Source organism: Amblyomma maculatum, chromosome 1, assembly GCF_055883805.1.
Source record: "Amblyomma maculatum isolate TAMU_Amacu chromosome 1, ASM5588380v1, whole genome shotgun sequence".
NCBI classification, from domain to species: Eukaryota; Metazoa; Arthropoda; class Arachnida; order Ixodida; family Ixodidae; genus Amblyomma; species Amblyomma maculatum.
The window spans coordinates 383,438,136-383,465,727 of record NC_139344.1 but is presented as its reverse complement, the minus strand read 5'-3'; the positions used below and the strand labels follow the sequence as shown (position 1 = coordinate 383,465,727).

General features: G+C 44.5%; 2 protein-coding genes and 1 long non-coding RNA gene across 7 annotated transcripts in view; 2 read left to right on the top strand and 1 right to left on the bottom strand.

The window, feature by feature from the left end:
• Positions 1-4,586, top strand: part of LOC146208396 (uncharacterized) — a 47,982-nt gene extending 43,396 nt beyond the window's left edge. For all 3 annotated transcript variants that reach the window (XM_084593162.1, XM_084593144.1, XM_084593153.1), the window contains 2 exons: positions 2,302-2,535; positions 4,121-4,586. In XM_084593162.1, the coding sequence (XP_084449288.1) occupies positions 2,302-2,535; positions 4,121-4,264 (378 nt within the window). In that variant the 3' untranslated portion in view covers positions 4,265-4,586. The remainder of the gene's footprint in view (positions 1-2,301; positions 2,536-4,120) is intronic.
• On the bottom strand, positions 24-6,588 carry LOC146208395 (uncharacterized). Its single transcript, XR_014704909.1, has 4 exons — positions 6,527-6,588; positions 6,083-6,143; positions 1,735-1,804; positions 24-326 (listed from the first exon to the last, which is right to left on the bottom strand). It is a non-coding gene; the product is annotated as an uncharacterized LOC146208395 (long non-coding RNA).
• The window catches only part of Isha (Insulator su(Hw) mRNA adaptor), an 88,428-nt gene continuing 67,099 nt past the window's right edge, over positions 6,264-27,592 (top strand). For 2 of the 3 annotated variants that reach the window (XM_084593120.1, XM_084593113.1), the window contains exons 1-8: positions 6,577-6,857; positions 7,910-8,038; positions 8,754-8,915; positions 10,790-10,895; positions 11,256-11,392; positions 11,885-12,067; positions 15,451-15,596; positions 26,485-26,878. In XM_084593120.1, coding sequence (XP_084449246.1) covers positions 6,828-6,857; positions 7,910-8,038; positions 8,754-8,915; positions 10,790-10,895; positions 11,256-11,392; positions 11,885-12,067; positions 15,451-15,596; positions 26,485-26,878 — 1,287 coding nt within the window. In that variant the 5' untranslated portion in view covers positions 6,577-6,827. Of the gene's footprint in view, positions 6,377-6,576; positions 6,858-7,909; positions 8,039-8,753; positions 8,916-10,789; positions 10,896-11,255; positions 11,393-11,884; positions 12,068-15,450; positions 15,597-26,484; positions 26,879-27,592 lie in introns of those variants that run through there. The other variant, XM_084593104.1, reaches the window with a different exon arrangement.

Here is a 27,592-nt window from a genome sequence, read left to right as displayed (position 1 = left end):
AGTTCAAGCACTCCTTTAGGCAAGCAGAAAGAAAGAGTTTATTTCAAAGATGGCATGGAGAGATGTGATTACAGCAAAGAGGCTTGATGTGTAGGTGCAACAAACGTCGACAAAGGCTTTATTATTTTTGAAAAGACGAGTGCTTCTCCGATTGTAACTCCACACTAAAAAAACCTCCTGTGCACTTGTTCCAAGTCTTGGCAACATTTTGGTCTGCATTAAAAATTTTTTGTTATTGAACTTTGGCTTGTTATCACAATCAAGGCTGACTTTGAGATCGGTTTCTAATGCGGGCATTTTTTCATTCACATTCCACGACTGTTACACTGCAAAAATGAAACAGAGCAAACATCAGCACCTTGTTGTCTTGCTTCCAAATACTAGCTACTTGGAGGAGATATAATAGCACGTAACTCACTGTTCCCTCCTACAGCTAGCTTTGGTGACAACCAGAAACTACATTTCTTATAACCAAGTTCACGATGTTTTTTGAGTGGCTGACCTTAACTTTGTGAGCTTTCTGAAGAGTCATCAGCCTAATTTTCAGAGGGACCCACATCATATGCAACAAATTGTTCTCATGGGCAACTCAGGCAAAAAACCAGACTTCCAGCTTTTAAAAATATAAATTCTTCAGAAAAAGCGGTTCTTATCGTCCTCAATATGCATTTAATACTAATGAACTCCACAAGCCCGAAAACATGCTTATCGGAGACATTGCTTTCACAGTATCTGCCCTAACATATTTTTATTCAACGCCTACTGAAGTGCCTGATGTGTCCTTTTTTTTCTGTTGTCCGTGTTCCTGCGCTCTTGTAAGCTATGTGTGTTTTTACAGAACAATACACTCTGATACCGATACATACAGATATACTGATACACAGATACACTCACTAAGCTAGGCTGCCTTAATGGGCTTCACCATTAACTCTCCGAAGTCAAACATTACAACCACTGCCTTCTGTGTTCAGTACTCCTACGGAATTGATTTGTGAAATTTAGTGCTCACAAATTATATGCAGGCTGCTATTTGAAATGCATTTTTGAAGTATTCAGCCTGCAAATAAGTTATTTACAGTGTTATCCAAGATTCTAGTTGCTCTTGTTGCATAATTCAATGTATTTTGCTGAATTCAACCAGAGTTGTACAGAACATGTTGCAAGCAACTGATTATTTGTGATAATTATGTTATCTTAGAATTTCGCATTGGAAAAGCGATTACTTTTCCAGAAAATAATGGTTTTAGCAGCCCAGTTTTTTTTTCTCTTTTAATCATCGATTGCTAGTAATCGGTTACTTTACTTGAAAAGCAGATGATAAGGCTCAGTATAATTTCAAGAAGCTGAACTTGGTTATAAACTTCAGTACTAGTCCGGGACATGTTTGCAGACGATGGTCAGACTATAGGAGATGTAAGTGCTAGAATTTCTGGATGTGCAAGTCCAAGCGGCCCATATTTCACTAGCTTTGTGTATTGTGGTTCACATTTCTTATCGACAGCACAGCAGAATGTCAAGCTTAGTGAGCTTCGGATTTGTTCCCTTAAGGTTCAAACAATTAAGTGTGACACCTTGCATAATTGTGAGCTGTGTGAGGCTTTTGTGCATTACAACTTTGCCCTCCAGTACATATGGTGAGAGTATATTCAGCTTTATGGCTAATTTTTTTTTTGGAAGAGGAAGTGTGGAAAAATAAAACGAAAAATTGGAATGACAACTGCTGGTGAAAATTACCAGAGTATGAGTTGCAATACACAGCAGATCAAAATCGTTGCACCAGCTCATTCTTGTCTATGTATAGTACCTGCACAGTAACCAATTACTCTATTACAATTGCTCAGTTTCTGAGGGCTGTAAAGTGCTAAAGGCACATAGTGATAATTTATGACAACGCACTGTGTAATGGCTTCATGTCATGAGCTGACGGTCACCGAACTATTGTCACTCACTGCATCAATGTCTGGATTTGCGGAAAATTTTACTTTCTCTTGTTGAAATCAATTGTTTCTTAATGCAGTTACCATTTAATTACCTACTCAATTCAGGTACATATCAGTTGAAGTAACAATAATTGTGATCAGCAAATGCTTTTCTGTAACACATACAAGGTAGCGTTCAAGCCTAATTTAAAGCAAAAAAATTCTGTGTCTGAGCCAGCACTACGATAAGGAAAAGTGGCATCACGAAAGTAATGCAATCAAGCAGAAACCACAAAAGAGTTAAGATTTAACTCCGGCAGAGCTGAGATATTTCAGAAAATATCAACACAGTGTCTTTATTTTTCCTTTCTGTCCGAAATAGATGTTTGCCGAGGTCAAAGAGTCCGACCGGCTGCGAAAACAGTTTCTGTTGACTGGTTACTTCGAACTTCTGATGATCGACGACCTTGGTGCCAGCCATGACCTTAAGGATTCCACACGCCCTTTCCACATTCTTACACCGTCTGACACTGAGAAGAGGGGATCCCAACTGAGCATCCACCTCGCTGAAGAGCCCAAATTCACACACGAGGAATTACAGCGCAGGGGAATCCTAGTAAGTTTACTTATACCGGTTTCCATTGGGCGAACAGGAGCATGAGCAACAAGCAGCCAGAGCAGCCCACGAGAGCACTGGGGACGCACATTCTCATCTCCCCAACGAAACATTCACGCTGCTCAGAGAGCAGCGTAGCGCGTGACGTCAGGCGTCATGTGATCAAACTTTTCTCGTGCTCGCGTTGCCCGTATCCACCGGCCGATTGCCGCCGCCGTCTTCCGCCATTTTTCTCAATCGTCCTGCCTGGGCTCCAGGCGAATGACCAGAAGTGACGTCAAAAAGGTCACGTGACTTCCTCCGTTCTCCCTGTACTCCGCCGCTGGCAACGGAGCACCGAGGACTGCTCTAAGCTGCTCTCGGGACCCCAAAAGCGCGCCTCCTCTGCCAATAGAACACAACGCTACTGCTCCTGTTCGACCACTAGTAGGCGCCGAAACTCGCGAGAGCACTTTGTGTGCAGCTAAAAGTGCTCCTGTTCGCTCAATGGAAACTGGTATTACTTAATCCGATAAACCTCTCACCACAGTAGAGACTTTATAGAAAGTTTTATTAAGCAACAAAAAAAAAAAAAAAAACAAACAAATATTTGTGCAGAAAGCAGGCTTAACTGTAATATTGCTGGGCTAGTTGGTGGAGCATTGTAAACCAATGCTGCGTTTACAGCACATATTTGTCTTTTTGTGCCCTTTGTGTAAAAGTAGCGCTCTTCTATCTTATGCTAGAAAAAATAAGGTTTACAGTAATCTGTAAAATCTACTTTCCTTGCGCCATCCATTCAGCGTTTTATCAGTTTCCAAATTAATTCACCATGGTCCCTGTATCATGTGTAAATCTGTTAGAAAACTGTTGCCACTTTCTTTTATTACTGGTAATAGAATTCTGCATCACGATGAGAGTCACTCTGAAGTACTTTTTTTCTAAATCTAAATTAATAAAGGCTCAGTCATAGTAAGGTTTTCTGCTGCAGCTAACTGGAATTACCAGCGGCCATTAAAAACTCACATGAATACTGGTCGTGGCGAAATTTGATCATGAGTCAAACAGGAAGCCAACAAGGGCTGCGGTGCAGCATGTCTACAAATGTTTTTAGATGGCACCTCAGCACAATGAGGCATGATTAATGAAGTATTAGCTGAAGGCGAACAACCAGAGCATTAATTTCATTCTTCATTTCATTTGTGCAAGGTTCTGTTGGTCTTAATGAACAAAACCATCAGTATGGGAGCTTAACAGTTCAAAGGAACTCAGGCTATATGGGATGCTGTAGTGGAGGGCTGCAGATAATGCTGACTACCTGAATTCCTTTAATAAGTACAGGCATCTTATTAACAAGAAAGAGAATTGCAAATGCAAGTAACCTTGGACTTTAAGTTCTAGTTAATGTGTTGCTTAGCTATGTACAAACAGGAGCATTTGCTCACTGCTCTATAGCCATTTCAGTTTAACTTCTGGGTACACATTCAATTGACTTATGTGGTTCAAATGAAAACTTCCCTAGTGTTCAAATGGTGAATAAATGGTGCTACTAGTTTTGTTACCTAACTGGAGTGATCATGACCTGTTTTTCATCATTCTATTTCAGTGCGACCTAAGGATGCCATCCGTTGTCCGTCTTGCACCTATGCCACTGTACAACACATATGAAGATGTCTACAACTGCATCCAAGCACTGAGAGAAATCTGCGCCAACTTTCCATTGAAGCCAGTCTCTAATAATGGCTGTTAGCATCACCAACTTATAAGTTACAAGCAGCTCTTGCAGTCAGCATGGTGAACTCTGGTGCAGCGAGGTTGCTTTCGCCCTTTTTCTGCAACAATTTTGGAGAAAACACTCGGATTATGCAGAAAATATGAGCCCACGAACAGGATCATTCCCTTTTCAGGCTGCAATCACACAAGGGGCTGAGAAACTGCTCTGATCTGCACGAAAATTTAGGAGATTAGTACATGTGAGAAAAATACATTAGGTGCCAAGGTTCTATGACTACTAAAACTATGAACAAACCTGAAGGTGATAGAAGTGGAATAAACTGGTTGAAGGAAAAGAACTTCATTTCTCAATTGTCGTGTGTTTGTTTGGTACTTCTTGTTGTGATAAAATACATGACATGCGACAAAGAGCACAGTGGCATTGTACAGGTTTAATTTACTTTACAGAACTTTGTTTACAATACTGCTGCTTTGTGAAATTGTTACTAAAGCTAGCATGCTAGCATGATGAGCACATTTTACATTAAAATAACTTCAAACATGACCATTATTGGCATCATCCTATTGAATGCTGAATAAAGGCATATCCTTTCCTCTTCTTTTGCCATGTTATATATGACAAGAGATGTTCTTCTTCTTTTGTTAATACGGCAAAAGACGATGGTGCACAAGGAAACATTAAGGAGTAGACTACAAATCTGTCTATTTCAAAAAGGCTCTGTTTTTAGCAGTTGGCATGTCACTTCTAAAACAATTATAAACTAACGTGTTACTTCATGTGTCAATGCAAGAATCCTGCCAGCTCAATTTCATGAACAGGTTTTGATGTATACAAGAACTAAAAAGTTAATGAAACTGCAAAAAAGGTATGACAAATTTTACAGGTGACACAAACATGATGAAAACTGCCAAGTACGTGGTTCTGATCAAAGCTTTGCTAAGTTTTGCCCAGCTGCCTAGCATGGCTATATTCTAACACTGAGGACAGTGCCTTCCAAAAACCCATAACGAAAATAACTTGTCCTTAATTTGTGCAGGGCAATTTACTAATATGTAGCTATATGTAGAATATATATAGTCAAAGCTAGTCTGTTCTGCATATTACTACCTCTAGCAGTGCAAGCTACATGCGTGCGCATGCGTGACATTGCGTGGTATAACGTGCAGCTGGCTCGCGAGCAAGTGAAGATTAAAGGATATTAGTGGAAGCTGTAAGCATTTTCCTGCTGATAAATGTAAACCATGGAAGTTTACTTTGCCCTACATATAGAGCCAATAAATAATTCGAGAAATAATTTCACTCAAATTGATGACACGTCATTAGTAGCTGTTCTAAAAAAAAAATAAAAAAAAATAAGCCATTCAACAGGGTTGATTACTACTCCAGCTTGACATTTTACCTGAGACGGAAGTGTAGCACATGATATGCACATTACGTAGATTGCCTTTGAGATCATTACACATGCAGCCAATAAATAATTCGAGAAATAATTTCGCTCAAATAAATAAAAACTCAACTGCAGCTGCTCTGGAAGGCAATTAATCTCAAAGCCATTTAACAGGGCTCATTATGCATCCAGTTTGACATTTTCTCTTGAGGCGCAATCAGAACATGACCCTTTAGTGTGCTCGACCTCGTATGCGCATAACAGAGATGGTGTCTAACGAAGAGAAAAGAAAAAAAAGGCATTGCAAATTACTTTAACATGCCCATGCATGCTAACAACCCGTACCTTGACGTGGAATGCTCAAGTACAAGCTGTCGCTTGCATAACAGAGATGGTGTCTAACGAAAAGAATAAGAAAGAAGGCATTATAAATTACTTTAACATACCCATGCACCTTGACGTGGAACGCTCAAGTACAAGCTGTCCCTTGCAGTCGAGCTGCGATGACTGTTGTAAAAAGGTTATAATATTCTTAATGATTACTTATGCTTCTAGTTCATTCTACTTATGCTTACTACATCACTGAAGATTTGGAACATGACTATAGTAGCGAGCCCCGCAACGTGTTCTAATAACTTTAGTAGCAAGGGCAATGTCACGACTCACAAGCCACCTTTAATGCTTTAATTTCGCGCATTTTTGCTTACTGATCTACTGTGGACTGATGGTGTACGTAAACGGTAAAAGCCTTTGAATCTAAATGCCAGCTTCTCTGTTATATATCTATCTGTGGCTTATTTGTTATGGTACGCAGAAAAATTGTGTAACTAATGAGGCCGAACTTGCTATAATTAATTTGTATACCTAAACGTAAACAAAAGGCATCTCACGTATGGTTTACATCACGATGCCCCAGGGAACGACCACTGGCACTGCCACAGTGCCACTGGCGCATCGAAGCGATAAAAAAATGTTGCGACTATAGTCGTGACGCAACATGAAAATTCGGCCATGGAGATTCATGATTGGTCATTTTTTTCAGAGCTTGACCAATGAGAAAGCGCGTTAGCCCTTGCTGCGAAAGACACGATTCTGAATGTCGCTCGCCATCTTGGATGCTGGCGAGGTGTTTAATAGGTAGTAAACGTAAAAAATACTATTCAAGATAGACCGTTTTACACTATTTTCGACATGGAGGTCGTCAAAGCCTTCAACAGCGAGGTAAGCACTCGTTTGATCATCTTTTTAGGGGCTTTTTAGGCGCTCATTCGAATCTATTCTCGAAAGTCGTATGAGGCCTAACCGGCATGTTTCTTGCTCTTTTATCAACATTTCTATTAGAATAAACACTAGCCGTATCCGAGTTTATGCCGGTTGGATGGTACTGATCACTCACATTTGGTCCTTCGTTTATGTGCTTGTTTTGACCATAATTAAACGTCGATCGCGCTAGGAATGTTTGGGCGCAGCGCTGCTGCAGCACCCTTGTGAATGCTTTCGCGTCGATGAGTTGACGGCCCTTAACTCGATGTTGTAGCTGTTCTCGTTGCTGCTATTAAGAAATGTAGCTCTGAACTTGTGGCAATTGATGTGCTTGCGCGGTCGACTTAGCGATCTGCATGTTTCGCTAACTGCGTATCGCGTCCCGCGCTTCGGTGGTGTTCTATCTAGCGTCATGCCAAGCACACATCGGCTTGTTCGCATCTCCAGTTCCATTGCTGGGCTCTTTTAGCGACCATGTGATTTATCTTAGGCAACGCGATCGCTCATTTTCGCCGTTGATTGTTGTACATTGCCTCCAGCTTTCGCGCCAGTGCATCGGAAGTAATCGAGAAGTTTAGCAGCTTTAGAGAGGATCGGTCATGTCCCACGGCAAACGTGCTTGTTGGGCGGATGAGATAACAATGCTGCAATAAAATAACTTGCTGCTTAATTTTCTTATGCGGCCATCGCGGCGATTTTCGGGGCACCTGTTGTTTCGAGATAGTCTGCAGTTGTCTTCGCTGGTTCATTTTCCCATGCAGTTCTTGGTTCCTGACGTTGGGGGATGTGTTTGTTGGTTCTGACGCCGTACAGGGCGCATCTCGCGCCGACGTTGTAGCACTGTTGTGCGCGTAATGCATATTGTTTATAAAGGTTTTTGGTGGCTGCGAATGTATTTCTCTGCGCGAAAAGAAAGTAAGAATGCAAAAAGACCACTGAGAAATGCGCGGAAACAGTGCAGTAAAAAGGCTCGAATGTGTATTTATGCATTTACCATTTACCTGGAACAGCTTTCCTCGCTGTATGAAGGCAAACCACCGATCTCCAAAGCCAAGATGACAGCGATTACAAAGTCTGCAATCAAAGGAATCAAATTTTACAAACACATTGTGCAGAGTGTTGAGAAGTTTGTGCAGAAGGTACGTTTTTTTTTTAAATATACTTCCATTTTATCATCATGCTTGTGGTTCCGATAAAACAAACGTGATTTATTGATGCTTTTTCTCACTGTGTCTAATGTGATGCTTGTTTAGTGTTCTTGTATTCTATATCTTCAAATAGGAAAGTTAAAACTAGTGTCGTCACTATCGCTCAGGACACATGACAGAAGTAAATCAAGAATGCTTTCAGTAATTCCAAATATAAGAAAACATGCTAAATATGTGCAGGGCACCATTCAACATTAAAGAAGCCATTGCCACAACAAGCACTGTTTTTTCATTGCTTCAGTGGTTTCTCTAATAGGTGTTTAATTGAAAAAACTTGCTTATTGTTAGTATTGCTTTTTTGCTTAGTGAGTGGAATGCTGAGCACGTTTTGCATTATTTCTATTGTAATGCATGAGTCTTATGCGATGGCAGTGTAGAAAGCTTGAACATTGTGTTGAGTTTTGGTGCTTCTGAAACCATGAAAGAATTCTCAGTTATATAAAATCAAAGCTAGGCAAGAACTTTCACATTTTTCAAGTCTTATGTTTAGTGACACTTGCCTGATCATTTTGCTGCAGTTGCAGGGCCATTGCATGCATTGTACAATGGAGGAGCATGGTCTGGAGGCCTGTATCCTGTGGTGGCTGTTTTTTGCCTGACGAGTAGCTTCCCAGAGCTGATTTGTGCATTTTTTTTCATCTCACAGTGCCGGCCAGAGTACAAAGTCCCGGGCTTGTACGTTGTAGACTCCATAGTTCGGCAGTCGCGGCACCAATTTGGGCAGGACAAGGATGTCTTTGCACCCCGGTTCACCAAGAACATCCAGAACACATTTCAGCACCTTTTCAAGTGCCCCGAGGAGGACAGGGTGAGCGCTTGGCATTGTCACCAATGTCGTCATTGTGACTACTATCATTATCATTGTCGATAATTGCATCGTCATCATCATCACTACTGTTATCCTCACGCTAGACAAGGAGCATTAGGATCGGTTTTTCACAAGCCCGGCGTGACCTAGCAGTTTGCATGTTTGCCTGCGAACTGAGGGATAATGGTTGAATTCTCGGTGGAGACAGATTCTTTTCTTAACTGTCAGTTCGTATGAACGTTTTCGCAGCTCATGAGCTTGAAAGAGGGCTTTCGCCTTTAACCCTTTCACTGCCACTCCCGAGATAACTCGTGTGTACACACATGCACACTCCCTGCTTCTCCCGAGTATACTCGTTTTGACTTTTTAACTCGCTCCCTGCCACTCCCGATTATACTCGTGTAAAAAAAAAAAAAACGATGCAAGCATGTCGGGCCATCTATGGAGAAGACACATAAATTTATAAAACATGTATAAATTTTAAGCAACAGATGGGGCGCATTTGTTTAGATGCGTCTCTTGGTCTTGGCCTCGGCAGAGCAGCCATGGCGAGGCAGCGTTCCGCGTGCGTCCGCGGTTTGACAGACGAAGACATTCAGGAATTGCTTATGAATTTGGGCTCCGATGATAGCGGTGCCTTTGTGGTGCCTTGTTTTGAAGAGTACCACACCAAAAAAGTTTTCTAAACACCTTGACATCCTAATTAGGAAATAATTGTTTTGTTAATTAGTTGTCATTTTTTGTATTTGGTGCAATATCTATAAGGTTATTTTGAATAAAAGTGTTTACATGTCCTGCAGAGCATCGCAGTGCGTTACTAACATAAAATTTTCACGAAACTAACATGAAAAAAAAAAAAAACCGGCAGTGGGAGTGCAGCGACGAGAAAAAAACCCGGCAGTGAAAGGGTTAAAACCATAACATAAGTTGGGCCAGACTATCTTACCAGGTCTAAAATTAATGGAAAAAATACATAACATACTGGATTGAAGCAAGTGCGATCCTATCTGCTCTACATGCTAATGACATATTTTTTTTACGTTTTCGTTAAGATGGTTCTTGTATGTACAGTCGTGAGCAAAAGTGGAGAGACCACGCTAACTCCTACGATTGCTTTTTTGATGCATAAAAAGATGGGCCAGAGAAAATTGCTTGGGCAAGAAGGCAAGTATATTACGCATGGTACCTAATGCACTTATCAGAAATAACTGTTTCACTGTCAGAAAAAGCTGGCGGGTAGTTTTGTCAAAGCGCATGGTTTCTCCACTTTTGCGCACAACTGTACATGCTGAGCCGTAATAACAACACGCCTCAGCGAGGAAAGCGTTCGTCACGAATTTCCTAGTGAGTATTAGTCAACATCTCACGCACAGGTTTGCACATGCCACTGGTGTGCTTGCATATGAATCCATGTAACCTCTGTTGAACAGGTGATAACATTATCCGAAGTGTGCTCTGTAATAGTTTTGTGCCATGTGTGCGTTACTCACAGTAGTCATTGAAACTAACGAAAATATTTGCATTCCATTTCTGTGGTGGAGATGCTGCCATGCCAGTGACAAGCCTCATTTGATAGTGGTGGAACTAGCACGCGGCTGGGCGGTGTATTTCGGGTTGTTGTCCAGCCTCCGTTCGTTACCAAATTCGCACATTCATCTTTTAGCTGGCTTATTGAGCCATTTACTTGGCATAACTAGAACGTCTCCACACTGTGCTGCTGATGGTGGCAATGGTGAGGAAGGCTATTCACTTTGGCTACCCACTACTGCAAGAATTCCTTTAGTTTTCCTGCCAGTGACTATTTTATTATAGCCGGAGGGCCATTTTTTGTCATCAGTGTTTTACCACTGCTTCTTATTACATCACCCTCGCAGCCAAAGATAGTGCGGGTACTTAACCTGTGGCAGAAGAACCAGGTCTTCCCTCCAGATGTCATTCAGCCACTCTTGGACATGGCCAGTCCAGGAGCTGTGACCGGAGGTGAGCAATTTAGGGCAGCCTTTGCTTGTGCAGCAGGAGGTCTAGTTCGCTTATTCTTTCATCATGTCATTAAGGGGGGAAGTGGGCATCGAAAGGCCAGAATCACACAAAAAAAAGCCTGATTTTAGCAAACAGAAGTTATTTTGCATCTAGAATACTCATTCTAATGTTGTACTGAAAAATCTCAAATTTTGTGGGCTTTTAGGCAGAACTGGCTCAAAAAAAGAAAAAAAAAAAAATACAGTTGAAAAAACACCGAACCCAGGAAGATATGGGGAGGGTGGGGTTTACCCCATTGGAAACAAAAGAAAACAGCCAGCTTGAGTATTCTTCATCAGCATATGCTTTTCCATGCCGCAGACCCTACTCAGAGCTCGGACATTCTGATGGATGTCAAGGCCAACCAGAACTCACTGGAGAATTGGAAGGGCTGGAACCATGGGCGGGAGCCCGTGTCGGGAACTGTCCAGGAGACCAAGACGTATGCCCTCACCCAGGTGCGTGTCTTGCCTACGCTGCACGTTCTACACAAGTATGTGTATGCGTGTTGCCATTTTTAAAGGTTCCGTTTGGCACTAAGGTTTTTTTTGACACATTTGCAGTGGCTCAATCAGAGCGAAATGCCACCAGCCTCGACGGTCTCAGAAGTGAGCGCATTGTACTTTCGTTTGGAAAAAAACAAGCATTTCTTTTCCAAATCTAAAGAATGACCAAGTTTGGTAACACTGTCGTGTTTGCCCTTGACGAGATTTGGGTTTGTTTTGTTTGTGACATGGAAGCTTGATTGCTTACGTCTTTGGCTGAACTTAATTTTCTGAGACAGACACACTGTCTAGCCCTGAATGGCCAACTTTCTCTTTCCTCCCTTTTCTCTAAAACAGGTCAGCTGTCACGTAAGCAACCTGAATTCGAAATAAGCCATCACAAGGGTTTAGGATCGCTGTTGTTGTCTTTGGTGTTTTGATGATGTGGGCCTTTCTTTCCCGCAGGAGAACTTGAACTTAGCCATGGCGGCGGAGGCAGAAAACGCCGCACCTCCCGATCCAGAGCTTTTAGTGAAGCTTCAGAGCCTCGCATCTCAGCTGCTGACCAACAGGCCTGGAGGCTCGTCAGCTGTGGAAGAAAAGGTACCAAGTAATCGGCCACCGGCGCCCGCTGTCAAATTCAACAAGGTCAGTCTCCTTAGCCATTAGTGTTGATTCCTGATACTTCACTACCAATGTCGGCTTAGCCGTGCTCATGCCTCTGTCATATCCCATCAATTGACCCTCTTGCACGCCAGTTTTGGCATCAATATTCACAAACTCATAAAACCTGGCTCTTTGCCATCCCCCTTTGTACTTGCTTCTGAAGCTTTGCATGACTTGGTTTCACTGTAACCTTTATACGTCTTTCTCTGAAAATTCGTCGCACCGCTGAATGTGAAATTTTCTGTACACACATGCATATAACTGTTCATTCAAGCATCAACCAAATCCCATATTGCCGTGAATAAGTCAGGCACATTCAAGCATGAACCAAACCCCATATTGCCATGAATAAGTTAGGCACATTCTTTTCTCAAGACTGTTTATCATGAGCAGGGCCATTTTGTGTAAGTGGTGCCATCTAGTGGCTAAGTTGAGAACTACCCTGCTGGTATTTATTCGGTATGAATCCATTATCCATGCTATCCTGGAATTTCTGTGGCTAGGTGCGTTCGTCAAACATTGTCGCCTTCATGCCACTGTCCGGCCAGAAAAAAACAAATTGGGGAGTTGATTCTTATGGAATGGCAACCTTATTGAAAATGTCCCATAATGACCTTAGCGAAGGTTGCTCTTATAAGCAATTATTTTATGGCCTATTTGTTCCAGACTTTTTTGTTGTTCCCATGATCAAATTCATATTTATTATTGACAGCGCAAGCTTGCAGGATGCATGTTTTCAGTGCTGTTGCACTAGATATTAGTGTATAACCAGTTTATTAGGCATAGGTAGTCTTCAAATAGGACACGCATGTACTTTCATACCTCCATAAATTTCAGATGACTGTGCCGAAATAGTCTTCTTTGCCAAACGGCATCTCGTAAATTTTTGCTGCGAATACTATCATCCGCAAGTTGTTCAATAGGTTCTTGTTGCACGTCTGTCCGGTCTTTCCTGTCCCCCCTTAGGAACTCGCACAAATGGCTGCGAAGGCAAAGCACTTCTGGTTTGGGCTTGGCTCGTCTCCTCTGGATTGCAAGAGTTGCAAAGACTCAACCATGCCACTGCTGTTATTATTTTTTTATATTGTGTTAATCATCTGTCTTGGTTGTTACTCTCGTAGTTCGGACAACAAAGTAAAAAAAAAAAAGAAACAAATTGCTAACCGTGCCACTTGTTAACACTTGAGCTGCGGCTGGCGGAAATGAAACGAACAGGGAAGAGACAGAGGGGAAGGAAAGAAAAGTAGAAAGGACAGGGGTGAGGCATGTAAAAAGTGTACAAAAATACAAAAATATGTAAAGTTAGTGCACCACCTGCTTGCTGTTGTATCACATTAGCAAGCTTATACCCCTGCTACTCGGATGTTTCGAATGCCTTCGAACCGAATGTCATTTGACTCGAATGCCAAACCTGCGGTGCTGCATGACGTGTTTCAAAAGGACTCGACTGAAATGTCATTCCAGTCGAATGAGCTACGCGAAAACATTCAAAATTTTGGAATGTGAAATTTTGGAATGTCATCAAAACGCGGACAGAGGAAGCGCCGACCAATAACAAGTTGCCATTGCTTTGCTCCGCCCACAACCGGGCCGCGTGACTATGCCGCCGAGGTATCGCGATCGCTTCGGTTCTGTGGTGGTTGATGTCGATATCTGCTGCTTACTTATCGAATAGCTCGTGTACTTGCTAATGAGTGCTTGAAGATAATATTACACAGCTTGGCGTTTATCGCGTGAGTGTGAAATTTGCACACGAATGCGCCGGTGACGACGATTGCGCCCCGGTACGCTTGTTTACATTGATGTGTACAGAAAACCAGTGCTTGTTTACATGACATGAAAAGGAGGTTGTGCTGTATTGTTATAAAGTAATACCTTCTCATTCGAACCATTCGTACCATTGCTTGTTTACACAGTACAACTCTGTAGGAAGCGCCGATGCGATCGCCTACCTTGAAAAAGTTTTCAGTCGGGTTGATGGCGTCTCGTACAACCGGCGCTTTCGCTGATTCTCCCAGCTTTCTCCATTGTGACCATGCAATACTTGGATATGGATCGCTTTAGCCAGAAGTGTGTGCAGTTATCGTTTGCGTTCACTGCAATGGCCTAATTTGTCATCCGCAAGTGCCGTTTGCGACTTTTGCTGGCCGCCTGCTCGGCAGTCAGGGTCACATTGACGCTTCCCGTTTATTGCATGCGCGCCCTGCCATGTAAGCAGAAGTCATTTTCAGAGCACTGTTGGCAAAACTACACTCGATGACCATTTGCATTCACTAAAACTTGGAGATTTGCTCTGGAGAATTGTCGAATACACGAACCTTGCAACTCGATCATAGGCTATAGTCGCCTGGAAGGGGGCTGCGTCGAATAAAATGCGATGATTTCGTATGTGCTTATCGCTGGCTGAATGTTCAAGTGTAAAATATAGCTGCTCGTTTCGCTTATATTCAGTATGTATAACGCAGATACAAGTGCTGTCGTCACTTCGTCAGCCTAAAGTTTTCGTTAAGCCGCCGCGATCTGTCGACATGAAAGGCTGCAGTGCCAGTGCGATGGCCCGAAAAACTTGTCACAGTACAATAACATGCGGCTGTTGGACGTGCTGGTGTTGCTGTCGACCTAATTCGACTGTGGGAACCACCGTCATTTCGTCGTTGTACTTCGTATAAACTGAAAACAAGCGAATGTAAAGAACTGAAACTCGATGCAGCAGCTTCATTGCAGTACCGCGAGTGAAGGGTGAAGCTTTCAAATGTGTTTGGAAACTGTCGTGTAGCACCACGGGAGCCCGTTAAATCCGAATATCATGCGAAATCTCGAATGTCAGTCGACCCGAATTTCATTTCAAGATACCAGTGTAGCACAGGTATTAGACGCTTTTTGGCTATTCAAGATGGTTTATGCGCAGAAGGCTGCGTTGCTCGTGCGCTTTCTACATAGTATGCCTTGGCACCCCTTCTGCTACCGTCGCCACATGAGGCTGTTTTCCTCCTCGCTGTCTATAACAACCATCAAATTGGGGGTTTGAACTTGTTTGCATGGTCTAAGATAATTTCTGCAGACCTGTGGGAGTGATAGCTTCATGCTCTCTGGATTGCCATGTTTCAAAGAAAATCATTGATTGTAGCTAATGCATGTATTTCAGGAGCAAACTCGCCGTTTTGTGCACAGTATTTGTGCCAGGTGTTTGTAGTTGTTTGTTCCTTAGGTGATTGCCATTACATTTTGGGATGAGGCATTTCTCTTTTTGTTCCCTGTTGAGTGGCTTCAGGCAATTTTCATATTGTGTCAATTTTGTGCAGTGTTATTGCCAAGGCTCTCAATGGAGGTCACATATATGCCGTTGTCTGTCACTCCAATTGCAGAAGCTTCTCGACTTTGACTATGGGGATGAAGAAGAGGAGGAAGAGGAGGAATCGTTCGAGGAAGCACCAAAACCGGCCAGTTTTGTGGAACCGCCACTGGAGGACTCGGGTGGTCAGTCGTCTGAGCCCAATGCTATTGCACTGAGGTGAGGCTTTTGTCGTGCGGCGCATTTCGTTGCAACTTTGTGATGCAAAAATAAATAGAATGTAAGGAACGTGAAATTAAAGCCTTGAAGAAAGCTAGTTAAACACCGGTCGAGTATATACGAGAAGCATTGTGCTGGCACTTCCTAGAGGTGTTGGCATTCCAGTTTGCAATGCTAGTGACCGCAAACTGTGGAAGTGCAAGTTGGTTTGCATTTCCAATATTTTTATTGTAATGTATCTGTTTTGCTTTTGTCTTGTTTATGGGGTTTAACGTCCCAAAGCAACTCGGGCTGTGAGAGACTGTAGTGGAGAATTTTCGACCACTTGGGCTTCTTTAACGTGCACCGACATCGCACAGCAAACGGGTGCCTGGCTTTTCGCCTCCACCAAGAAGTGGCTGCCGAAGCCGGGGATTGATCCCGCGTCCTTGGGCACAGTAGTGGAGCGCCCTAACCACTGCGCCACATGCACTACAATCCCCGCCCGGTGCGGATTGTAGTATCTGTGTCGCTGCAACTGATTACCAGGGAAGACGCATGCATGCTGTGCATGCTACAGTAGAACCTCAGTGATACGAATCTCACTGGGTGGCAAAAAAATTCGTATCATGGATACGAACGAAAATAAGTATGCAGAAGCATAGGAAAGGCAGTTGCGCAAGTCACAGCTCGCTACTCGCGGCACACACAGCGCCACAGTCGATCGCGATGTCGGCGACGCGCAGGCCGCGTGCCTCCGTGGATTTCTCGCAGCGCAGACAGCACAAGAGATGGTGACGTGCCAGCCGCGCGGCGCTGCAGACTGCTCGCGATGTGTACAGCGCGACTAGCGGTTGCGAAGTCTACGGCGTGCGCACCCGCCGCGTGCGCCACTGCAAACGTTTTGCGGCGTGGAAACCGATCGCGATGATGCCGATGTGCCGTCCGCCCACCTCCGCGTACATCTCGCGGTGCGTACAGAATGAATGGGAATGACGACATGCGGGCCGCGCGGCGCTGCAAACTGCTCGCAGGGCCTTCAATGTCCAGTCTGTGCGCACCCGCCACGTACGCCGCTGCCAGCTACGGCAGTTGCGACGTCCGTAGTTTGTGGTCCACACGCCGCTGAAAGCTTTTCGCGGTGTGAGCCGGACAGAAAATCGCGACGTCGGTGGGGTGCGGACCACGCGTCACAGCAAATTGCCCGTAATTCGTACATACAGCGCGGCTGGCAATCGCGGAGTCAGTGATGTGAGGGCAGTGCATAGTGCTCAAGGTCGCGATCGCAGTTCGCGCGGCCGTGGAGAGTGTTCGGGCCAACACAGGAAAAAAGGCAGGCGGCTAGGCCTGCTCGCTACTGCGTAATAAATCGCAGCTTTGTCGGGGCGCTAGGAGCTGGCACCAGATATGCTGATGATGATAGATACAGCTCACGAGCCTGGCGTTTTTTTTTTTTTTTTCCTGCTGGGGATTTTATAAAAATTCGTTACTGTAATGTTCGTAGTATCTAGATTTCATTGCTCTCTCTGGACACTGTGCAATAAGGCATGCTTATTTTTGGGGACTTGATCCCAGATCATGGAATGCAGGCTTTCACTGGCATGCCGCCACTGCACCGCTCGAAGAGGGTTTCATCGCTCAGTCGCTTGAAGACCGGCTCCAAAGCTTTGCAAAGTCGGGCAGGCTGTTCTTGTGGGTTGGCAGCTCTTTGCCTTTTGCTATGGCACTGTTGTATGTGCACCACGGTTCTGGCCCTTCGGGGCACAGGGCATGCTTGGGGTCATCATCAGTTGAGGACATGTGCGGTAGGGTAACTGCAAGTGCCCTCTTCATGCCAGCCACATCATTCTTATGGCTCCTCAGGGCGTAGCCATAGTAATTTATCTTTTTTATTCTGTCCTGAGTCTGCCGTCTTTTTCCATCCAGTGGCTAACCTTGGGCCTTTTTCTTGTCAACAAGTGAACGCAAGGCTGCTTCCATGCGCTTACTTGCATGATTTATGCACTACAGGGAAAGCTCGTTAATTCGCAACTCGTTAATTCGAAATTTTGGATAATTCGAAATAGTCATCGTGGTCCGGTCCGCAGTGCATAGAAGTCTATGCGCGTAACAGCTCGTTAATTCACTCAAAAATTGGCGCCGCCACCCATAATTCGAACTGCGCGCCGCCAAGCGGCGCTGTTAAAAACCATCGTTGGAAGCTTTCACGGCAGAATGATAGATGGCACAACCATCGGGGCGCCGCTAGGGTGCTGGAACAAGTACTAAACAGTCTTTCCTGCCGCGACTCCTTCGAGGAACGACGTTTTAGTGTTACCGACCACGGTTTCGTGTTGCATTTCGTGAGCCCTCGTTTTGCACGCCGCTTGTTGTGAGCTTGTGTCCGCGAGATGTGTTCGCGTGGGAAATACTGTGCCAAGACGGTGAAGGAGAAAGTGGCTATTTTACGCGAGGTGGATGAACGGAAGGCCAGCAAAGTGGAAATCGCGAAAAAACACTGGATTCCACCAAGCACGTTGTCGACGTACGTCCGAAATAGGAAGGCCATCGAGGATGCCTATGAAGCCGAAGATTTCGCCAGCAACAGAAAAAGGCTTCGGTTAGCCAAGTATCCGGAAATTGAGACCGCTGTGATCACGTGGGTGAAAGAAATGAGAAGCGCTGACATTCCACTGAGCGGCCCAATTATCATGGCGAAGGCGGCCGATTTCGCCCTGCGCTTGAATGTGGAAGATTTTGTCGCCTCCGAAGGATGGTTTCACCGCTTTAGAGACAGACATAATCAGAGGGGGAAGAAGACTCCCTGCGTCGCATTCGCATGCTAGAAGACCGAGTGAGTACGGTAGGCCTCAGAGAGAAGAAGCAGAAGATGATAACAGACTTTTTTGCTAAATAAATGTTTTTCGTACCCTCCGGGCATCAAACGCCTTCATTTTTGCTCACTTTCATTAGTTCGAATTTTGGTTAATTCAAACTGGCCTGGCGGCCCCGTGGAATTTGAATTAAGGGGAGACACTGGTCTTAAAATGAAAATTTTTATTTTTAGAGATATAATAACGAAATTGGGTGTGTATATGTATTTCTTCCTCCTGTTTTCAAAAATGTAATTAGTTTTACTCTATCTCAATTAGTTCTAATGTTATTGGGAAATAACCAAAGCCTAATTTGGTAATTTCTTACGGGTCGTTAGGACAGTTTCCCTCAATATTTTTTCGTTCCGATTAAAATGTAGTTGTAGCCAAAGACCTGCCATGTGGAGCTATGCTATTTATATTATCATTGATGTACATCACAGTATAAAAATATTCAATTATGTAGATGCCCCACAATTCGAAAATATAATTAGCTGACATTATTGTTCAATAAATTTGATATGTTCAACTTAGCAATATAAAAATAGCATAGCTCCACAGTTCAAACCTTTCTGAATTCAACGGTATAAGATTTATTGAAATTGCACCACAAAAACCCAATAAAAAGTTCCGTAAGGCTAGTCATGTCACCAAAAAACATGAAGCTGAGAAAAACTCATTTGAAGTTTTGACACTGAGTGCAGAAAATATTGGGAAGAATCTTCGACAACGGATGTTACTCAGATGTTCCCTATCAGTTTCCCTACAAAACAAAACAAAAAGTGTCTTATTCCATCCAAGGAAACATTTAAAAAAAAAAATGTCGAATGTGTAAGTGTGATGAAATTATAGAGGTTACTTTCGAGAAATTAAGGGTTGACTTTTTTTTTTTTTTTTTTTTTTGAGGTGAAAGTGAGGACCGGGGCCAAGGAGACGAGAGCTCCACCAGGCAAACAGTTGGGGAAGAGAACTGCTTCGCTTATTCTTGGGGAAGAGAACTGCTTCTGTTCGAAATCGCAGTTTTCGCAGACAAGCAGAAGCTTTACAGCAAGGCCGTACTCCTTATCTGTTGCCTTGCTCAAACGCAGACTTCCTGCCTCGCAGGTTCCGCACTTCGCTTGCGCAAAAAAATTGTTCAAAACCTTCAAGTCCACAATCACGAACTGGGTACCGGCATTAGCTGTCTGGTAATCCGCACTGACGCGCCAAGAAGGTCAAACTTGCGCTGGGTTGCCGACTTTTCCGACAGAACGGACTTTGCTCGCGCCGATCGCTCAACACGCTGCGCCTGCTCGGTCGACGAATAGTACACAGCATCAACACGAAGTGTACCACGATCCGAGATACGATTCGTGCTGCAACTTGGTCCCGCGGTGTCGTCATCGGGCAGCGTGCTTGATGTACCCGGCGGATCCAACGAGTCCGGCACTGCAGGCCCCGGCGACGCATTGGTGGCCGCTGCCTGCTGTTTTTTGTTCCACGGACGTTTCTTCCGGCTTCCAAAAGCTCGTTGCGTGCTCGGTTTCAATCGACTGTCTCCCGGCATCTCGATCGCAAAGAGAAACTCCCGGCACAAGGCGGAAACACGGCGTGTAGAGAAACACGAGCGCAAAAACAGACGCGCACGAAGCGACAGCCACAGCGGCGAACGCAAGAGAAAGAAAAAAAAAATGACGTAGACAGTCACACCAGCCAATGGGAGGCCCAGAACGGCGCGCGCGGGAAGCGCGCCGCGTGCGAGCCAATCAGCGACCCGAAAACGGCCTTCGGGAAACCGGCCCGAACCGCCGCTCGGCTTGAGCGACGCCATTTTGAGATAGCTCAAATTGCGCACAAAGAAACCAGCTTCAAAACAAGCCCAAGATGGCGGCGATCGGCCGGCTGCAACGCCGGCGGCGCGCGCGGGAAGTTCGAACAAAGTCTCTCTTTTCGGGGCCATTTCGTCGCTGCCGTAGTGTTTTGAAAGCCGATTTTATCGCATTTCCCGACCGAATTCAGCGTTAATAATTTTACAGTAGATGCTCGAAAGGACAAACCTTCCGAAAATGAGTTTTTCCCAAAATCGACTTTTTGACCATTTTCGACCGTTTTAAGACCCGCGTCTCCCCTTAACGAGCTTTTACTGTATTTTTTTATCCACCTTTATGAAGCCATACACAGACTCCTCTGTCAAGGCGTAAAAATTCTTGCTGTTTCCATCTGATAGCATTGTGGTTCACTGCAGTTTGTACTTCTGCAGTGACCTCCGAAACATGCACAAAGCAGCTTGAGCCGCCATTTGTCCAGACTTGCAATCCACGTTTTTTTTTACACACTGAAGCGTGTAGTGCATGCCAGGTTGCATAACATTCTTCATCAGGCTTTAGGCCTTTTGAGCAGCCTAAGCAGAAGTTGGACAGCACAACGTGATCTATCACGAGCCCGGTGTACATCTTAATGAGGCACCCAACCGCGATTTGCGAACTGTGGCCACGCGAGCCAGGTCCCATCAAAAATCACATCTATGATCCCAGGTGGGCTGCCGAAGTCTTCATAGATCTTCACTTGGGCCACACTTGCGGTTTCACAGTCTGTTGCAACAACATTGCACCCTTGCACCATCATGCTCATATGGCCTTGATAGGATTTATGGTGCAGACCACGATGGGTAAAGAAGTCCGATAAAGCTGTGCTCGTTTGCCTATGCTCTGTGTCGCCTTCATTGCTCGAACATTCACCTCGAATGGCGTTATTGAGGCATTACCGGCCACTCGGGGTGAAGAAAATCTTCGTGCATGCCATAGGTTGAGCAAGCGAGCACAAGCTTGGCACTAAGCCCGTGCTCTTTTCCTTGATCCTTCGTCACGGCCGCCGATTTCTCACCACATTCAAGGCAGGGCATGGTGCTAAACAACTGATTGATGATTTTTAAGTACACAGTCGCAAACTCCGTGTTGCTCTCGTTGACGGTCATTTCCGTGTCGATGTTCAGAAGTTCAAACTTTTTATCCATTGCCGACTTTGATGCTAAGTGAGAATTTTTTTTGCTGGCGGCTGCTGCGCGCTCGCTGTTTTCATTTCATTTCTTTTATTTTTTTTTTCTTAAAGGCCCGAGGGCATTGCATAAGGGGGGAGCAAACTCAATATACAATGCGAACGAGTCAGGAAAACATTGAAAGAACAAGAAGTGAAGTAATTGGTGACTTGGTTGCGGCTCGGAACTCGATCCGGCAGTACCACTCAGTGAGGATGTGACAGGCATTGCTTGCAGCGTGGCATCGCACGGCTTCAGTCGTGCACTCCATGCCCGCTTCCGTTTCTTGCCGAACGCTTGGCGCGTAGTCACTTTGAGGCAGCGATTGGACCTTGCGCACCGAAGCAAAGGTCGGGCAGTCAAACGTAACCGTGCAGGAAATCGCTGAACAAAATAGATACCACAAACGGCAACGGGGTGATGAAGCAGTCGATGGCAACGTGAGAAAAAAAAAAAAAAAAGACAGCGATGAGCAGGACAGGCCATTTCTCATCTTGGGAAAGTTTCATGCTCGTTCAGTTGTTTTTCAGTAAATACACAGGTTTCAAACTTTCAATTGCTGTTTTCTCCTTTTGCAGTTTTTGGGAATTTTCGAAGTTTGTGCACACATTTTTCCACACTTCTATCAGAGTTATTACAACGAAACTTGGCACACTTGTTCTTTAGAATATACTGCACACCGGTATCTATTCGTAATCACAATATACTTTAGATATCATTATGCTAATTGGAGCTAACTAATTGGAAGCACATGGATTTGAAGCACTGTAACTTTACAATTTTTTTTTAATACTGGCTGCTCCTACGAGAAAATCCTGGCTAGTTTTCGGTGTTCTACAGTTATTGTACAGTAGAATAAGCTATCTTTCAATGTTCTTTTGCAAACATTTATATGTAAAGAAGTGTGCACAATAACCCCATTGTTTTCCACTTTTCAGGGATACTGAATAAGAACTATTGAGGCTACAGAAAAACGAATTGGTGTTTTGGAAAGAGCAAGAAAAACTCTATAGGCACAGAAAATTTCATTGCTCTAGAGCCCTTATTAAAAAAAAAGTGTCTTCGAGTAGCATCTCCCCTTAAGACAATATTTTTTATTTACTGGTAGATTTTGATGAAAGTTGCACCATTTATGCAGCTTTTTGTGCTGATTTCAAATATGCGCATTAATTTTATGTAAGCCATTTAGTTCTGAAGATATTGAGCACTTCATGTTCTTTGTTTGGAGGTGAGCTGTCAGTAAAACTACAGGAGTTATAATAAAAACTGACGTATCAAATCAATTTAGAACACACAGAGAATGCAAAAATCAAGAATGAATGTCCTAGTTCCATTTTAACCAATGTTACAGCTTGTCAAAATTCAGAGACCAAAAAGCCACCTTGACACTCCAGAAAACAATGACATTTTTAAAAGCTTTCCTCATTAAATACCACAAATTCATTTATATTTTTGCACTGTACATGAGTTTACCTTTCTGGTGCGAAAAGAATTATAGCAATATCATAAGTAGAACCAGAGATATCGCACCTCCAAACATGTACCGTCCTCAATATTTTGATTTTGAGAAATTGAGGAAAAACGTGTTGATAAATTTTTGAAGCACCAAAGCTAACAGAAACTCATTAAAGTTGGTTCTGACTAGCTCCGGATGTCAATGCATCATTTCCCATCGATATAGTTCACCCGCAAAGAATGAAATTTCTGGCGAATGGAACGCATGGTCGGGAGGCCGCCACCAAGACGAGTGCGTTTGCATCGTGACCTCCGCAAAAGTTGGTGCCAAGTTCTGGCGTGCGATCGCCATTCTCACGTTCATGCTGTAAACGCAGTTGGCCTGCAACTAGTGATAAGCGACCGTTGCTCGTCTTGCACCGCGTAGCATTCAGACGAAAGTTTATTTCGACAAGATTTGGGATTCCGCGCAATCTTCTCTATGTTTCGCGTGTCGCGGGACGCTGCTTCGTGACTCTCGCTGCGGCTGGTCGCGGCACTGCCTCACAGGGCGATCTATCCCGGCGTTGAAAGCTGCACTTGCTCATCTGCACCCTCATGGTTTCGTACGTGGCAGATCGTGCCGCTACTCGCCATCGCACTGAGCACGACCGGCTATGCTACGTCGTTATCAGGCCACTGATTGCAGATAACCAGATGCGGCGATGCAGCGTCCCCGACGCACTTATCTCCTTTCGCTACTTTTTTTTTTTAGGCTAATAACAAAGCGTGAATCTCAATATTGCGCATTTCGCGTTGTGGTTACGATGAGGGAACGGCGTTAGGCCGATTAGGCCTAAAGGAGAGACCTTTTCAAAATGGCGCCGGACCGCGAGCAGTCGACGCCGCCAGCCAACCAAAGCTCGCCTTTTGCTCACGTGCGGTGGGAGTCCAATAGCAGGGCGTGTTTCACGCAATTTTATTCCTTTGTTTTCCGCTTTAGTGGGCTCGCTCATGGTCACCAACCGGGATATAGGAATGGCCTGAATCGCAATCTTTCGAACGACACCAAGATAATGCCCGCGGATCGCGTATTTCTCTAACTGCGGGAGATCGAAATGCGGCGCGATTAAACCTCAGTTTAAAGGGCCACACGCGCAGATTCTCATCTTTGGAACGCTGTAACACGCAAATTAGGCGATATTTTTCAACGAAACTTCGGAGATAGCTGCGGAAAGATCTCAGAATCGCGAAAACGAGAAGATTGAAAATCCGATTTTCTGATCGATTTTCGGCTGCAAAGACCCGGGTCCCCCCTTAAGGGGGGACACGACTCTTCGAGATGAAAAAATAGCGAAAAAATCGATTTTTTGAAAGTGACATTTTCATAATCTGTAGCTATTATTCCTTTAATTCGCCAGGTTTTATATCTCGCGGTGCAGTATTTGGGCCACAGAATCAATTTATAGCATCACTGTCAGCTGAAATCGCGAAAAAACGTTTTCTTCCGAGGCGCGTAGGTCGTTTTCTACACGCGCGGTCGCAGCCATCTTGGTCTTGTTGGAAAGAGCGGCTTTTCTTTTCCCATTTCCCGCCACAAGTGCCTCCGCCGGCTTACTGGTGACGTTGAAATCCGAGCATAAAAAAAGTCCAAACGCGCGGTTGTATTCGTTGAGCCAGCGCACGTGATCAAAAAGCGTGCTGTGATTGGCCGCGCAAAGTTATCTGCTCCTCCGCAGGTGATGCGTCTCTCCTTGTTCAGTCGTAGGGTTGTGATGAGTGCGGCACGATGTCGGAAGCAACGCCGAAGTTTGCCACAAGTCACAAGTTTGGCAAAAAGAAGAAACGATCGGCCTACAACTTCAAGAAGTGCTCAGTTCCTTCGGCCGGCGTCGAGAATAGTCCGCCGCCAACAGCAAGTGATGCCGAAGCCGCGGACAGTACCAAAGTGTACTTAGGCCTAACCGGATCGCTGACGAGTGAATGCATTCCGGACAGCAGCCGCATTCGGCGCGACACCGAAATATTGCAGCGTACGGAGTTGGTTGCAGAGAGAAATGGAAGCCTAAGAAAAGCTATGTTCTTTCTTCAACACCGGCCACCAAGCGAAAGATGGATTTTTTCACTCGCGTTGACGATGTTGCGGCCGCGCCATCGGACATCGAGACGGGCCTCATTGTCGTCAGTTTGGACTCGGTGAACGTGTTGATTTCGTTTGTGAAGTGCAAGGTGTGCGGCGGTAGCGTCACGGTAGGGAAAGGTGAATGTGAATATGGCCTCGCCATAAAGATTATTATCAAGTGCGCGTGCTGCGGTGATGCTGTGTCGGCGTGGAGCTCGCCCCGTGTGAACGGAAAAGAGAAGTGCAACCCATTCGTTGTGAACGTCCTTGCTGCGCGCACAATGCAAGCCACCGGGAATCGATAAACGTCACTGTTATGAGATTTAATGCTGGTTGCCAAAACTCCTCAGCAGCAATATTGAAAGAGCTGCACCTCAACCCTGGGACACCAAGCATGAAGCGCATGGCAGAGAAAGACCACCGCCGAGCAGTGGCATCTGCAAATAAGTGCAAGACCACTGCGGACATGCAGCACGCTTTCAAAAAACGCCATATGGGTGGCCATAGTCAGTCTGACTACATCCCTTGTGCCTTCTAGTCACTTACATTGCAAAATATTGCAATATTTTCTCTGCATTTTTGATTAAAAAAGAGCCAGTCTCTTTTTTCTCGTTTTCTGAAAACACCGATTCTTGACTTCTTGCTTATTTGCAGAAGCGATATCTCTGCCTTCAGTGGAGGTAGAACCATAATTTTTGTTGTGGCATGTAGCTAAAAGTGCAAAGCACACAATGTTAGGAGCAGATTTTGCAATTTACGATTTAAAAATGTTCAAATTTTGCTGTAGGTCAGACAGTAGAGCACCCACATTTGAATGGTGGACTTTAAAATGCTATAACATCGCTAATATTTGTTTTATCAAAAAAGTGCTCCTAACATTGTATACATTATGCTTTCTAGTACCTAGCGAAGTATCAATATGAATTTTTTTAGTGTGGTTACGTTTTCTGTAAAGAAGAGGTAACATTTCATTATTTCTGCAAATTGTGAACAATTAATTCCGTCTATCTTTTGAACTAATTGGCCAATTGGAAAAATAGATCTATATTTGAAATCAGCGCAAGAAACTGAATCAGACTACCTAGTTTTATCAAGTTTAGTCGAAAATTAAGAAAAATAGCTTTAAGAGCCATGTCCCCCCTTAATATTTTGTGACTGAATTGAGCTTTCAGATTTCGTGGAGGAATTCTTGAATTATTGAAAAATGCAAACATGCATTTCTTCTAAAATCGATTTTTTTGCGAAGTTTTGCCATTTCAAGACCTGCATCTCCCTTTAAGCATTTGTTTTTAAACGAAAGCACCTACACACAACCAATGGGGCTGTAAGTAAAGCTAGCCCATAAAAAGCGCCCGTTTGGCCACGCAATACATCAGTCAATCACAGGAACTTGTTTCGGACCTCGTTCTTGCTGTTTTTCTAGTCTCGTGGTGGTACAGCAGTTTCTACGTTCAGAATGTATTAATGTTTGACCTCTGCTTCTTGCAGCATGGCCCAGAATCTGCTCAACAACCCCGAGCTGCTGAAGCAGCTTCAGCAGATGCAGCAGACGCTACAGCAGCAGTCGACCGAGGCCCTGAGAGCCCAAGAGAACGCCTCCAGTGTCCTGTCCACACCCACGACAGTGGCTACTGCCCCCGTGGTGCCCAGCGTGCCGCCACCCGGGCACTTCACGCCTGTTGATGGGACAAGGCACCCATCACCTGGTTTGCCGCCACCACAGCCGCCGGTGGTGCAGTCGGGGGTGGTGACTGGGGCCCATCTCCATGCCTCGCAGACAGCCCAACTGGCCAATGCGCCCGCCCTTGTCACGCCGGGCTACATGGGCACGCCGGGTGCGCCCGTCCTGCCGCAGGCCTTCGCCGACACGGGCCAGCATGCCGTGAGTGCCTTTTTGTTTACCATTGTTGGTCGCAAAGCGCGGCCGTTGCGAGCACATGGCGACATTACGGAGTGTGCTCTTCCTTAGCGGTAAAAAGATGTATACCATATTTACTCACATATTGCACGCGCTTTTTTTCGCTCAAAATTGATGCTAAGTTGGGGGTGCGACAATTATGCAGGGAAGGTTTTTGAGCAAATGTTTTGGAGTGCTAAAAGCAAATTTAAATAGGTGCGAATCGGAATTTTTAGGTGAGCTATTGTGAATATAACCAAAACATCACTTGCAAGCAGAACTTACCCTTGTTATAAAAGTACAGGGTCACTAAACGCACAAATTTTTAAAGCACTTTATTTACGGCACGCAACCTCATCGTCACTCCCCGCGTTTCGTGGTACAGTGCAGTCCACTTATAACGATACCAGATATAATGATATATCACTTATAGCGATCAAATTCTTGTGATTTATCATTTTTTCTATTGCGCCTATGTAAAAATAAACCAGATATAGCGATCGATTATTGACGGTACATCGGATACGATAGATTTATCGCCGCCCGGTAGGTGTGTTTACCATGAAAATTTGATGAATATTCAATACAAGATAAAATAATAAGAAGACAGTGACTTGAAAATTCGACATATGCGGCAAAGACAAATGGAAGAAAATGAGCACTATCATCACAATCGTAGCTGCGCCAAGGTTGCTGCTG